Source organism: Paramisgurnus dabryanus, chromosome 19 (genome assembly GCF_030506205.2).
Source record: "Paramisgurnus dabryanus chromosome 19, PD_genome_1.1, whole genome shotgun sequence".
NCBI classification, from domain to species: Eukaryota; Metazoa; Chordata; class Actinopteri; order Cypriniformes; family Cobitidae; genus Paramisgurnus; species Paramisgurnus dabryanus.
In genome coordinates this window covers 8753276-8768338 of record NC_133355.1, presented here as the reverse complement: position 1 = coordinate 8768338, position 15063 = coordinate 8753276, and the positions used below count along the sequence as shown (strand labels likewise).

The window sequence follows — 15063 nt, the reverse complement described above, 5'->3', positions numbered from 1 at the left end:
TGTATAGTATGACTGTTGATCTTGACAGACTAAAAGCTAAACATTTTCCTTCACAGATGGACAGGAAAGAAAACAGATGTAGGAGGAAGTTGTGAATGAGTCAGTGTTAAGAGAATGACATGACAATTTTGGACCATCTAACCTTAAACAACCCATTACTTATTCACCCATATGGCAAAAAATTAATTTCTCTGGCGCTGGGTTGATGGCTGATTGATGTATACAGTTTATCTTTCTTATTGAACAAAGAGAAAAATAGCAAACCAGTAACAATTTAATCTTTAGAAATATTGTATGTGGGTTTGATTTTGTTTACATTTATCAACTGATCTCCAAACACAAGCATCAAATCACTATTAGATTAAGTTCTGGTGGAGTGATGTCTTCTAAATAAAGCCTGGTGTCTGATCTGGGAAAGGTGATTTTAGGAAAGCTTTACTGTACGCGATTACCTCAACACTAAGCTCTCGTCTTTTAAATCTTTTGGCCATGAATGAAGTATAAAAGGCCAAATACAGTCTTTGTGAACTGATGGGATATAAATCTAAAACATTTGCAAATTTTTACAAGTCCTGCAAATAAAAACTAATCTGGTGCAACCAGGTTTTAAAGGGATAGTTCACCCATAAAATAAAATTCTGTCATTTACTCAGTTGTTACAGACCTGTGTACATTTCTTTGCTATGCTGAACACAAAGGAATATGATTGTAATGAAGCAGAAAACAGGAGCACCAGTGACTTCCATAGTAGGATAAGCAAATACTATGGAAGTTAATGGTGCTCAGAAACGGTTTGGTTACAAACATTGCCCAAAATATAATTAATGCGTTTCTCTCACAATCAAAATAAATATCTGAAACAGGATAACACTCAAGAGCTTCAATATAATGTGCTTAAAGATAAATAAAGTGACCAATGGCACTGAAGGTCTACATAACAAAAAGCAAAAAATGACTACAAGGCAACAAGAGGGTTTTATAGCATACCTGCCGTTTCTTAATTGATGTTAAAGCATTGCAGAAGTGTACTTAAGTGTCATATGTTTTAATTCACATTGGTACAGATGCAAAGAAAACCATGTGCAGGCATGCAGTTGATAGAAACAACAGAAGACTTTTGTGAACGTAAAAACTGTTTGCCTGGAAAGCCGCTGTAAAAAACACATTCACAGCAGGCAGACCGACAGGACCTTTATTCTATAGTCACAACATATATTTATTCATATTTACACATTTATACAAAGACAAAAAAAACCTTCCGGGTAGACCTAAATAAATACTGTAAACGTTTGCTCTGAAGGACACGAGCATCAGAACACTGCATGCTCCCTTACATATTTTGAATATCACTGAAAGCTCACTTTCTCTCGGTGTATTGTAATGAATTTGCGATTTGTTATCAGCTATGGGCTAAAATGGACAAAACGTTTCAGCCCAATAAATAACTGCATCACAACAGTGATTTTCTCTTTGATGGACTGTCAGTTCATTTCAGAATAAAAGGAGTGTTACACGAATGCTTTAGTTCGAACCACTGCACCTCCAATTTTAAACCCCCAATCGTTCAAAAACATCATTAGCCAAAGGTGGCAGATCCTGGAAGAAACGAAACTCATGTTTACTATTGATAATAGTAGACACGGTTATTCAACAACCCCTCAAATCATCAATCTATCAAGCAATACAGTTCATGAGATCCTCTGTAACATTTTCCTGCCACGCAGAAAGATGTCCTCACATTATGGGAAGATGGAGAAACCGATAACAATCCTGCAGATCTGACAGCCGTAAAACTGCTCGATTTCTCTTGAACTTTAAAACTGTGTATAATAAAGTCAATTCAGCTGCACATTATCTCTCTTGGCTTACGAGTCCTTTGTTTGCGAGTCATTTATTGTCACCGGCTGATGTCACGGTTGCCCTCCCAACTCTTGCCGGCACTCTGATCGGCGGTGGTTAAGGTGCTTTGGAAAAACGGATGTCTCAGGGAAGCAGCGAGAGTTATGCGCTTTGACGGCTCGTATTCCAGCATGGCCTCTATGAGATCAAAGAGCTGGTGATGCTCTTCAGCTTCAGACAGAAGATATCTCTGTAAGAGGAAAAAAATAAAACAATGATTGTACAGCCAAGAGCATTTAACATGGCATTTACCCAATGCCTATTTAATTTTCCACAATTTCCACATCTTTGTTCCATGAATTTTCATGACTTTGCAATCATTTCATGACATAGCAATTGCTTTGTCAGTTATTAATCTTTTAATTGAATCAAATCCTTGCATTGACAATAATATACACAAGTGCAATAAGGGGTGTAACGGTACGGAAAAATCACGGTTTGAATCATTTTCGGTACAGTAAGGGAAAAATGCAAACATTAATCTGCAGGTTGTTTATTATAAACTTTTTTTTACAATCTTTTGACTGAAGACTTGCGCTGAACGCGGAGACTTCCGCCACTTAATATGTTCGTGTGGAAACGCACACAAGATATTATGTTCCACCTATGTTCCGCACACAAAAGATTGCATTCGGCCATTCAGTGCACATGTGCTAGGATAGATAAATACCCCGTTCAATCATTCTGTGTCACCTTTAAGAGTTTATAAGCAAAGAAAAAAAAATATAGATAGGATGAAATGTTTTTTTCCCCGTTTTGATTGTTTGTTTATTTTTTGTTTGAAAGCAGAGGGTCTGTTCTTTCATTTGATATATTTGTATGTTTATATACTTTTTGAAGAAATATTTCCTGAAGGCATTTTGTAAAACTAGTGAAAAATCACAAAAAATGCTGGAGGAAAACTTTTCAAAAAATGACTGACGGGGAATGACTAAATCTTTACAAGTTGTTAATTTAAATGATCACAAATAATGGTTTGTAAGTTTTATTCTATATTAAATTTCAGAATCTAGCTGATGAAAAAAAGAGCAGAACAAAATCAAACAAGCAATTTTTGCATGACACTATGGAAACCTTCGTATCCATTGCTAAACCAGTTTCAAATATCTATCTCCATCAGTTCCTTACCCGTAAAGGTTTGCAGTTCTCCCGGACATATCTTCCTGCAGAGGAGTTCTCATCCCAGTCCAGACGTCCACGGTAAAAGTATTTCTGTTTCCTATGGTAAGAGCATCATCGCATTAGCATTTTAGCAGCATTTTAAAGTAAAAGACATAAAAACTGTACAGCTAAAATAAAAGAAAAAAAATTCTACCTAGTCTTACGAGTCATCCTAGAAGGAACAGGGCCCAAAATCCTCTCCATCATGGCTAAATGCTCCCGATTATCATGAGTCTATAAAAAAGATGACAAAAATAAAATTAACATACAGTAAAATCTACATCACATGGATGAATAAACAAATAAATATAGGGACAAGACAAATAATAGCTGATCTTCATACATTACAATAAAGTAGGAATGGGCTCGTATGAAATTTTTGTGGTTATAATAACCTTAAGCAAAAACCAGTACTACCATTGCAAAACTAAAATGGTTATACACAGGCATTTGAAAATAACAACTTAAAAGCATGTATGCCAGGTAAAAATAAAGCCTTTAAATGATAATATTCTTTTCAAAAATATTTGTGTAATATTAAAAGGTAAACATAAATGTAATTAAAGGCGGGGTGCATGATTTTTGAAAAGGGAGTCGGGACGACTACCAAAACACACTTGTAGCCAATCAGCAGTAAAGGGCATGTCTACTAACCCACATAGTTGCCTGGGTTGCGTATGTGTGGGGCGGGTCTATCAAAAAAAGGTCCAGATTCTATTGGGGTATGTCAACATTGACTTCCAGAGATCATGCCTTTAACCATTAAGTCATGCAATTGATTAGGTGTAAACACAACTCATACATTGAAACCGGTAAACAGCCCATGCCTACAATAAAGCCTTACATTATTTCAAACATTACAGTACAGACAGGACGCACATCCTCACTTGTATGGACAGAATGCTGTGTCTGTATGGGTGATCATTAAGGAGTGCATCTATGGTCAGAGGGTGAATGCCAGGTGTTCAACACGTTTCAATGTGCGTGTGGACACCTGTAACCTTCTGGTTGGATTCTACCTGACATTAAGCTCCTTAAAGAACTACAACATAGGCCTGCACCACGATTCAGTTCAATAGCCTGACAAAAGGGGAAAGGCGTTACGGAGGTGTATACTGTACCTGAAAAAGAGTGAATCCGAGGTAGTACTCAAAGAGAATGCAGCCAATACTCCACACGTCACACGGCTGACTCCAGCCCAGCTCTGAAAATGAGAGAGCGCAATAATCAGCAACGATTTGAGCTTTGGGGTCATCTAGTGGCAATGGCAAGCCATTGCGTTATAATATTATGCTACACTACACCATACAACCACATCATATAAATATCAGCAGAAAGCAGCCACTGGGGAAAAAGCTAATCACATTTTAGATTTGCTAGACTTACGCATTCATAAATTAAAAAAAAATAAATCCCATGTATTTATCTCATTCAACTTCACAAAGAACTCTGCAAACAGGCTCTCTTAAAGGGATAGTTCGGCCAAAAATGATATTAAACCCATGATTTACTCACCCCCAAGCTGTCCGAGTTGCATATGTCCATCGTTTTTCAGACAAACACATTTTCGGATATTTTATAAAATGTTTTAGATCTTTCAGGTGATTAAATGTAATGTTACGGGGTCCACCCATAGTCCACGACCTTCAAGTCCAAAAAAAGTGCGTCCATCCTTCACAAATTAAATCCAAACGGCTCCAGGATGATAAACAAAGGTCTTCTGAGGGTAATCCGGGCGGTGTTGTTGTAGAAATATCCATATTTAAAACTTTATAAACTAAAATAAATACCTTCCGGTAGCGCCGCCATCTTAGTCGCGTCCGCATTCAAGAGAGTATTAGCATAGTGTACACACTTTTCTTAGTGACGTATGACAAATTCGGAGGGCGGGGGCACAGAGCAGCAGCAGAGTAGCCTCCGTAGGCTGCGTAAGCTCTCATCCTGAATGCGGACGCGACTAAGATGGCGGCGCTACTGGAAGGTATTTATTTTCTTTAATAAAGTTTTAAATATGGATATTTCTACAACAACACCGTGCGGATTATCCTCAGAAGACCTTTGTTTATCATCCTGGAGCCTTTGGATTTAATTTGTGAAGGATGGACGCACTTTTTTGGACTTGAAGGTCGTGGACTATGGGTGGACCCCGTAACATTACATTTAATCAACTGAAAGGTCTAAAATATTTTATAAAATATCCGAAAATGTGTTTGTCTGAAAAACGATGGACATATGCAACTCGGACAGCTTGGGGGTGAGTAAATCATGGGTTTAATATCATTTTTGGCCGAACTATCCCTTTAAGACGTGGCCTGGATCTGCTTGCATGGTTACCAGTCTTCGTGTTTGAATATTCCCTGCAGTCTACTGTATGAAGTCACTACGGTCTCTGGCTGATCCTAATTAAATATCTTGTGGTGGAAAGGAAGAAAGTAATCCGATGAGCTGCTACAATTAACTCATTCTTCACCAATAACATGAGCTACTCTCAGTTTACGTTAAACTTGATGTCTGAAACACGGCTACGCCACACACACACACACACACACACACACGCACACACACACGCACGCACATTAAGTGTTGACCAAATCTAAAGGTACCAAGCTCAGAAATTCTTACCCAAAATAACTTCAGGGGCTCTGTAGTGCCGAGTGGAGACAATGGTGCTGTGGTGCTCATGATCAAATGTAGCGCTGCCGAAATCCACCATCCTCACCTCTGTGTTCTTCACACTACGCTCATCTCGCTTCTTAGACAGAGACCAAACATTTTTACACTTGCATGTTTTAATCTATATTAAATGTTAGTATGGGTTACCACAAGACTTGAAAGTATGGAGGCTAATGGTTTACTAAGCATAGTTGCTACAAATAAACTGTATTGAGACACAAAAAACAGACATGATGCGTACACAGTTGTAATGTATTTACCTAGTGGGTCCTGTTTAGTGCTTATTATGTTTATTACACAATGCCAAATACGCCACATAACTGGTTTGCCCTTTGAACAATGGGCTATTCATGACACACTTTTGTTTTGGTAGAAGATAAATTTATGAAACGCACACAAAAAAGTTTAATTCCAAGCCAAAAACAAGCTCATCTGTTACCTTCTCCACATTGTATGTGTTTGTGAAGTCCGAGTTGACAAATAAGATGTTTTCTGGTTTTAGGTCTGTGTGGGTCAATTTGTTCTCATGTAAAACTGGGAAGAGGAGAAACATCAAAATTGACACACAGATCTTCAGATTACAGTACAGATGGAATTCACTTTTCAATTAACACGTACATTTGACAGCCAGGCAGATCTGGTAGGCCATGTGACGCACGTGGTTGATGGGGTAGGGCAGGTAATTGTTTTCTTTGAGGAAGTCGAAAGTGCTGAGAGCCAGCAGCTCAAAACTGATACACATATGGCCGTGATAGTCGAACCAGTCAAACATCTGTACACACAGACTGAAAAAAGAGACGGAAGGAAAGAAAACAATTTATAAACCTTTTTGTTTAACTTATGTGAATGCATGTGATCTGTATTTAGAGTAAACATTTATGTGAGATTGATAAAAATGTATACGCTTATCAAGAGATAAGAGTCTCATGCAGAGGACCAACTCACTTTTTATTCTCTGGATCCTTCTCGTTGATTTTTTCCAATACATTAATCTCCAACCGTGCAGCCTCTTTGTACTTCTCCACATTTTTGATGATCTTTAAAGCAACATGAGCTCCGCCCCTTAACAAGGCAAAATACCACTGGTTACATTTCACAGACTTATGCTTTGCATAAAGCACACAATTTTTAATAGACTTCACTTTAATAACCCAAAAAAAGTCTTTAGATAAAATGTAGGGCTGAGTGGGAAAATTTTAGGGGCGCAACCAGAAAATTTAGGGGCACATACCGTAAATCAACATGCTAACCAAATGATCACATTTCTACTAAGTAATACACTGTATTACTAATAAATACGTTGATTATAGATGCAGAAAGTACAATGTGCTGTTTTAAATTCAGTGTCACATCACAAAAAAAAGGTCAAATTAACTGGTCGCTCATGTGCGACTGGATGAAAAATTTAGCGGCACACACACAAATTTTGGCAGTCTATCAATCTAAAGGTACATTCACATTATAAGCGATTTTGTTGCTCATCTCTTACAACGAGTTAGTTAGTTAGTCTGCATTCAGACTAGCCACGGTAGAGGCGTCAATCGTGAGTGATTTCAATGTTAAGTCAATGTGAAGATTAGGGCTGGGACAACGCGTGGACGACGTCGACGCAAAATATGCGCGTCGATTCGTCAGACCCAAAAAGGTGGCGCCGTAGAGTAGTAGCAACGCGAGTGGCTCCAGTCCACGCCGGCTTCACAGCAAGTGTGAGCAGTGCGTAAGCGGCGCATGTTTTTTCAGCGCCCATGTTAACATGCATGCACCCTGCCGCATGAGCAGCGCGAGCTCGCGGCTCTGTAGCAACAGTGCTGCAATCGTTTCTGCGTCGGTTCTGCTGCGCTGCTCAAGCTCAATTAAAGTGAAAGTGCTTTGTTTATGGTTTAAATGCTCGTGGATTGACGCGAAAGAGTGTCATTTGACCATAAAATCATGAATGTGATGCCAAGTGTGTTTTAAACAGTCAGGACTTTGAGCAATTTAATAAAAAGCAATGAAATATGTAAAAACACACTGTTGCCAGAAGACTGCGCTTTCATTCACTCTCTGTACAGCAGTAAATGAGTACTCATCTATCTTAATTAACTTCAGAGAAAGAGATTTAATAATGTATGCGCTTCTTAAGGCCATAATTGTGTTTATATCTGGACTAGTTCAGGACTAGACATGGACTAGTTCAGCAAGAAAACAATGTGGATTAAACAAATCAAGTTATAAAAATTACACTGTGTGACCATCAAAAGGCACATTGAAGAGGTTTTGCTCATAATTGCATGCAAAATAAAGTAATTTGAACTTGAGATTTTTATACTGTTACTAAACTGCACAGTATGCGCTGCAAACACTTTATTAAATGCTACCTCTGACTAAGAATGCATTATTTTGCACTTGTATAGACTTTTTTTATTTTGAAATTTCAAGAGCAATCAACATATATTGAAATGTTTACATTCAGATATGTAAATCAACATGTATAAATTGCTATTAGTTAATTAATGGGGAGATAATCGAGAATCGAATCGAAGTCAAATCGAACTGATAAAATGTATCGTTAGATTAATCGATGCATCTAAAAAAGAATCGCTAGATTAATCGTTAAAAAAATAATCGTTTATCCCAGCCCTAGTGAAGATGCATTGACGTGCGTCTGGAGGTCTCGCGGCGTGAATGAGACGTTAAGCGTGGCAGACGCGATTCCACCTTGTTCATGCAAATGGGGCGAATTGAGTGTTGCCGTGGGAAAAGCGCGAGCTGAACATTTTTAACTTTGGCAGAAAAACACGTTAACCAATCAGGAGCTTGCTCTAGTAGTGACGTTATAACAGAAAGCAAGCGGAGGCGCAGAAGCCCTTCCCATGATGCAAATTTACGCGTGAATGTCTCTATGACTAGAATTTCACGCGCGAATGAAGCAAAATAAATTCAAAATGTTCAAGCGGAAAACTAGACGCGACTTTGATGGCTCAAGCATGGCTGGTGTTAACCCACGCTAAATCTGGTTGTCAGAACAAATGAGTAACGTCCACTATGGTAACTGATGAGCAATGGATGACGTAAACCCCTGTGCTTTGCTTTCATTGGTAGTCGCTCCAGAAAGTCGCTCCTCATTTGCATAAACGTTTCTCAACTTTGTCACACGACTGGACAAGCCCCATACGGTCGCCAATGGTCATTGTCCCTCGTGTTGCTGGATGTTGCTGAACTTCCATTGAAATAAATGAGATTGCATCGCTCTGCTAGAGCTAGTCTGAATGCAGCTTAACGCAGGGTTAATAGTAATAAGGCTACTTTACATATTTATTCAGGGCCAAGCAATCAGTGCTTTTGGTCTTTTTGTTTTTTGGTCAGAAGACAATCTCCTGTGAAGTTACTTTGTGCCCAGCTCTCCCCTACTTCATTTCATATATATCCAACAATACCTCAACCTAATAACCTAATGTAGGCATTTTAATAACCACTCAAAACTTTTAGGTTTAAAGCTTGACCACATTGGTTATGTTGTGGTTATATTGTAATGAAGATGCTGGTAGCTAGGGAACAACACTCACCTGCGATGATCAATACATCGCATCACCCTGCCGAAAGTGCCCTCGCCCAAAGTGCTGACAATTTCATCTGAGAGACACAGAAATGACAAGTAGAAGAAAAGGGAGAGGAGAGATGTAAATATAGTAGTTAGTCATTGGATATAATCAAAACGTTTCAACAAACAAGTGTCCTAATTTTTTTTATTTTTAACTATATTTTCAGGTTAACCTAAAAAAATAAACTAAAAAATGCATAAATTCAAAAAGTAAAGCGAACAGGTTTATCGCAAATTTTAATCGAAAAAAATAACAGACTTTCGTTTCAGATGTAAACTAATGAACTGTGCTTCGAAAACGAATAAAATATTTTTTTTTTTTACACCGACTTTCAAAGACGAAATTAGCCTTAAACTAAACTGGAATTAAAATTAAACAAAACGAATAAGGCGATTAAAGTATCATTTTAATCAAATAATACTTCGGATTTAGGCCCCCAACTAAGGAACATAAGGGAACCTATAAAATTATAAATAAAAGTCCTTGAATATATATATAAGTATCCCTGCAAATCATCTAAACATCATTAGAAACAGCCAATCCCCATTCAATAAAAAAATCATAAATAAGAGAGATCTAAGACATGATCAACATGCCTTCCCCCCTTGCCTATTCTGGCAAAAGGGGAGAACATTCTACAACGGCATCATCAGCACCGTCAACATCCTGACCTCCTGCCCTCCCCTGTGTATGTCTGCTGTGTGCTGGTACTGATAGGGAGAAAGGTTACGATATATGAGTAGAGGAGTAGTAGTGGCAGTGTGTACATCTCTCTTGTAGGACGTCGCCACTCCGACAGATCAGGTGACCTTCCTCGTCGTCCCTCACACATAGTGCCCGCGTCCCGCTGTCACTCCGCTGCTTTCGGCCCCCGGCCAAGGTCACAGGTCACGTCACGACCGCAGAGGGAGGAGGGGAGGTGGGCGAGCGGGGAGAGTGGAGGGGGCAGCCATGGCGACGAAGATGAGCAGTGTTGTAGTTGTAGGTAGGTTTGGTGGTCATTGGGCGAATCGTATGACACCACGTGAGGAGATATATATAACGATAGGGATATAGTGCAAGGGATCAAGTCAAAGTTAACATTTTACCCCTCCCTTCTTGCTTTCATTCAAACTTCCCCTCATTCCTCTGCCTAGCAACACTGACAAAGAGTCACAAAAAGCAACCTTCATCAACATTGACAAAGGCATTGACAAATCAGTACCATCATACCATAACATCTCAAAACAAACAGGTTGCTCTAATGTGAGGCAACAAATCAAAGTAAAAAAGCTAAAATTAAAGCATATTATCATAAACTGTGTGAAATTTGTATATAGGTGTGTAAAAAAAGCAAGATAAGTGATAAATATTACAAATACTATGCTTAATAGTTATAGTTTCAAGTCAAATAATAAAATTATCAGTGTAGGCTAAAATATTCACATGTCAATTTCTACATGAGGATTACCATAAATACCTAAAGCAAAGATTTAAATTATCGCTATTTAAACTGCCAAAACGTCAACAAAAAGAAAGAACGTAAAACAAAGGGAGTTCATACTTACCAACTCCTGGGGCTGTGGAAAATAAAAGTTATAGAGAAAGAAAAGCAGAAGAGCACAGAGATGGAGAAAGAAGGAACTGGGGAAGGGAAAGGACAGGCTTGGGTGTTGAAGTACTCACCGAGGAGGATGCGCTATAGGACCTGGTTCTACGCCGCCTTCGTTTGTGCTTACGCCTGCTGCCTTTCCTCCGGTAGGAGTCCTCGTGGTCCCGATCTCGTCCGCGTCGGTAGTCGTAGCTTGGCGAGGCGTCACGGGAGTAGAAGTTGCTCGGCGTCCCGTGCTCCCTGTCCCGGCTGCGGTCCTGTCGACGGTAACTGTCCCTGTAGTGTCTGTCGTACGGCCTGCGGTCTGAAGAGCGATTGTCGTAGCTGTGGAGATGAGCACAGAGTTTTTATTGTGATGTGCATATTCAACACTTTAGCAATTTCCATATATCGATAAAAAAATCCATATATCACATTTTAAATCGCAGTTTTGATAAGGAAAAAAGTGCAATTCTATTTATCCTCCAAATCGTGCAGGCCTACCACAGGTCTTTAATTCAAATTACTTGACTTCACGTTGGTATATGCAAACAAACTAAGGATATTCAAATGTCATAAATTGCACTCCCATGAATAACAAAAGAGAGCAAAATAAAAGTATTAGCTTTGCTCATGTTTCTGCTATTAAATAAAGCAACAATAAAACATTACCATTTACCAATTACATTATGAGACTTTAGCCTGGACATTTTTACAAATGTAATAGTAACTTAAAATTTTTGCTCCAACAAAAGCACAGATATAACTAATAAGTTTGGTCCATTATTCCAAAATACTGAGTCGTTGTATCTCCAAAAATCAATTTTACCTCCTAGATCGTGCATAGCCAGCCTCCTGTCTGTGTCCCCTCCCTCTCCTTTCATGTTCACTGCTAGAAGAGAACGAGGGTGAGCGACGATGTCGAGGCCTTCTCCCTCGCTCTCTGTCTCTGTCCCGATATCGATCTTGGTAGCTGCTGCGGCTGGCCCTCTCAGAGGATGGGTACCGTCGGGAGTGCGGCATCTGATCATAAATAAGCCATTACATGGGTATTAAAAAATGACCCTTCTTTATACCACGGGGCTGTTGAATGCTTTATTGTGATTGGTTGAAAATGTTACATGGGTGTTGATTATTTTTCTGTAAACCGCACACCTAACTTGTCAAATGTCTTAAAAATAGGCACCAAAGCAACGTTTGTAATAACCGTGGTATAAGCGGAATAATTGACTCCGGTCCTGCTTCGCATCGTGCCGCATTACCACCTTGGATGGGCATTATTTTCCTTTAATTCAACAGCCTGTCATCAATTATTCTTTACCGTATACAAAACATCTCAGTATAAGTGCTAAAAGATTTGATTATCAAATGTCAGAATTTCATTAACATTTCCTGAGCTGTTGCCAAACCAGTGTACACTAAACAGCATATTAAAGGACAAGTTCGGTATTTTAGACTTAAAGGAGTAGTCCACTTTAAAGATGGGGTCCATTGACTTTTCATAGTAGGAGAAAAATATACTATGGTAAGTCAATGGGCCCCATCTATAAAGTGGACTACTCCTTTAAATCCCTGTTTTCAGATCGTTTATGGTGAAATAGAATGGTTTTGACTGAAATTTCGACATTTGCGGCTGCCCTGAGAATTTTCGCGTGTTTGTGTTTCAGCTCAGACCTCTACAATGGGTTTAATGGTGCACTGGAACAATCCTTCCTAAAATGCATTAAACTTTCGTTTACAAAGACGTGAAACTCACCGAGGGGTCAGGGGTGTTCACTGGTATGCTCACACAAAAATCGCTGCAAAAGACGCATTCCAACAGGTTTTATCATAGTTTTTACCAACTCCATTGACTTGTATTAGACGTCCTGTGAGGTACGGTATTACTCCGCGCCGGGAACTTTGTTTCTATTCTTGCAATTGGCAAAGGCGGATTAGCGCCACCACCTGGGCTGGAGTGTCTATTATTCAAGCTCTAAGCGGAAGAAGGTACGGGTGTGAGGCGTTTGGAAAAATAGGTCCACAAGTTAACAACGAATGCTAAAACACCTGTTTGAAAGCATCTTTTGCAGCGATTTTTGTGCGAGCATATCAGTGAACACCCGACCACTCGGTGAGTTTCACGTCTTGTAATCGAAAGTTTAATGCATTTTAGGAAACATTGTTCCAGTGCACCATTAAACCCATTGTAGAGGTGTGAGGTGAAACACAAACACGCGAAAATTCTCAGGGCAGCCGCAAATGTCAAAATTTCAGTCAAAACCATTCTATTTCACCATAAACAATCTGAAAACAGGGATTTAAGTCTAAAATACCGAACTTGTCCTTTAACAAAATGTATGAAAACACGAAGCATATACTTGTGGTAAACTTATCAAACACACCGTTTTGGACACATTAAGGCAGTGGTTCTAATGTATATTAATGTAAATATAAATACATATACAGCAGGCGTAGTGATATTGCTACGTAATATCACTACGCCTCCTGCAGCCATGTTACAGCCAAGTCCTTGATTATTATGCCAGTTTGAGAGTGTAGTTCCTAGCCATATCTGCCTAGAAAATCGCAACTTTTTATTTTCCGTCGGCCTTAGTACACGATGTAACTACAGAAGATTCAAGTTTTAAAAAGGAAAAATATTGAAATTGTTTAGATATTTTTAGCGCGATGCTAATGGTCTATATTTTCAAAAAAGGTGGCGTGTCCCTTTAAGCCTCCTGTTATGTCCAACTTTAAGCAACACTTTTAATGTTTGGGATCAAATTGATCTCGTATATTTTGTAGCACATAAATTTAGTGTATATTTAGTAAAAAATAAAAGTAGTAAAGAAAATAATATATAAAATGTATTTTATTTAAACAAGTTTTACCAGTTTTTCACATATTATTAGTAAAAATAGATCATTAGATCAGTTTTAAAAAAACAATGCGTGTATTGTACGTAGTACATTTATATACTTGGCAGACACTTTTATCCAAAGTGACTAAAAGTAACTTCAAGTCAAAAAGTATCAAGGAATAGTCAAAAAGTAAGTTAAAAAAATACAATGAGCATATTTCCATAAATGTAAAAGTAGCTTTGGGGTCAATTTGGTGAAACATAATAGGAGGATTAAATGTTGAAACTTAATGCCTTCATTTGATTACTTATGGGACACTGAAGCAACTTCAGATAGAGTAAAAAACAGAAAAAGCTGATTAAATTCCTTATAAATATAAAACACATACTTAGGCCCAGATGTTACATTGCATAGGATCACTAAATACAATAATTGGGTTTTACCAAGCGTAAGATAGTATTTATTTATACAACTGTTGTATTTGTGTTGCAGTTATTTAAATTTATACAGATCAAGTGCTCTAGATAGTCACCAAACCAAGAAAGGATAAAAACAAGTAAAACATTTGACAAAGACGTTAGAAATGACTCCTTTAGCGACGACCCTTTACAGTTTTAGTCACAAACGTATCAAGTTTGCAAGCTAACTTCTATATTTAGTTTACAGATTGCACATAAATATAAAGCAATGGTCTCGAGTGCCTCGAAATTACAGACTTCTTATTATTATTAACAGATGTAAAATCTGAAAGATATACCGTTCGGACAAGTCCTATGCAACAATAAGAATAAACGACACATTTGTAGCAGGCTAAGCAAGCTCAAGTTGTTATTGTTTTTTTAAACTTAAATTTATCCTCCAGTGTAACGGCAGATAAATCATAATTGAGGGATTAAATAGCATGAAAGTTGGGCAACGTCGATGAACTACATACAGTCGTACACTTCTTTTATAGATGAAAGTTTAGGAAATCATCTAATATTTGCTAGCAGATTAGCTGCTATCCACCTCGGCGGCCATTTTGAGATCTTCAAATCTTCAACTGGCCGTTTCTAAAACGCTCGTTTCAGAAAGAGATAGTTGAGATTGTGTCAAAAAAATACAAATAATGAGAATAATGTTGTGTAATCACCGTTCTAGCAGCCAGCCCTGTCCGTTTATCCCAAAGAAAATCCGTGTTGACGCTTCGGCTTCAAATCTCACGCAAACGCTGAAGAAAAACACTTCCGGTCCCTCCTCCCGTTCTTCTTTATACGCGCGCGTGCAATTTATACCAACATAATGATTAAAGTTTTTGCAAACTTCTTTGCAAACGATTTAACAGTAATGACTCTGT

The 15063-nt window shown here is 38.4% G+C and overlaps 1 protein-coding gene across 3 annotated transcripts; it reads right to left on the bottom strand.

The window, feature by feature from the left end:
* Positions 1 to 1176: 1176 nt before the first annotated feature.
* Positions 1177 to 14998, bottom strand: clk2a (CDC-like kinase 2a). 3 transcript variants are annotated; one of them, XM_065287865.1, is made up of 13 exons: positions 14860 to 14998; positions 11714 to 11907; positions 10980 to 11229; positions 10082 to 10172; positions 9279 to 9345; positions 6679 to 6795; positions 6352 to 6518; positions 6173 to 6267; positions 5683 to 5812; positions 4182 to 4264; positions 3215 to 3294; positions 3028 to 3118; positions 1177 to 2089 (listed from the first exon to the last, which is right to left on the bottom strand). In XM_065287865.1, the coding sequence occupies exons 2-13, from the start codon at positions 11905 to 11907 to the stop codon at positions 1898 to 1900; spliced, it is 1557 nt and encodes a 518-aa protein (XP_065143937.1). In that variant the 5' UTR covers positions 14860 to 14998; the 3' UTR covers positions 1177 to 1897. The 3 variants fall into 3 exon arrangements, with proteins under 3 accessions (XP_065143937.1, XP_065143940.1, XP_065143943.1); XM_065287868.1 differs by having other exon boundaries at positions 5683 to 5809; XM_065287871.1 differs by lacking the exons at positions 10082 to 10172; positions 11714 to 11907; positions 14860 to 14998 and having other exon boundaries at positions 10980 to 11118.
* Positions 14999 to 15063: the final 65 nt, after the last annotated feature.

Excerpts from the sequence above, each read along its gene's own strand:
- clk2a (XM_065287865.1), bottom strand. The coding sequence starts at position 11,907 with ATGCCGCACTCCCGACGGTACCCATCCTCTGAGAGGGCCAGCCGCAGC. Across the intron at positions 5,813-6,172 it reads ACACATACAATGTGGAGAAG|AAGCGAGATGAGCGTAGTGT; the intron begins GTAACAGATGAG and ends TCTCTGTCTAAG. Across the intron at positions 4,265-5,682 it reads AGCCCCTGAAGTTATTTTGG|AGCTGGGCTGGAGTCAGCCG; the intron begins GTAAGAATTTCT and ends TCTCATTTTCAG.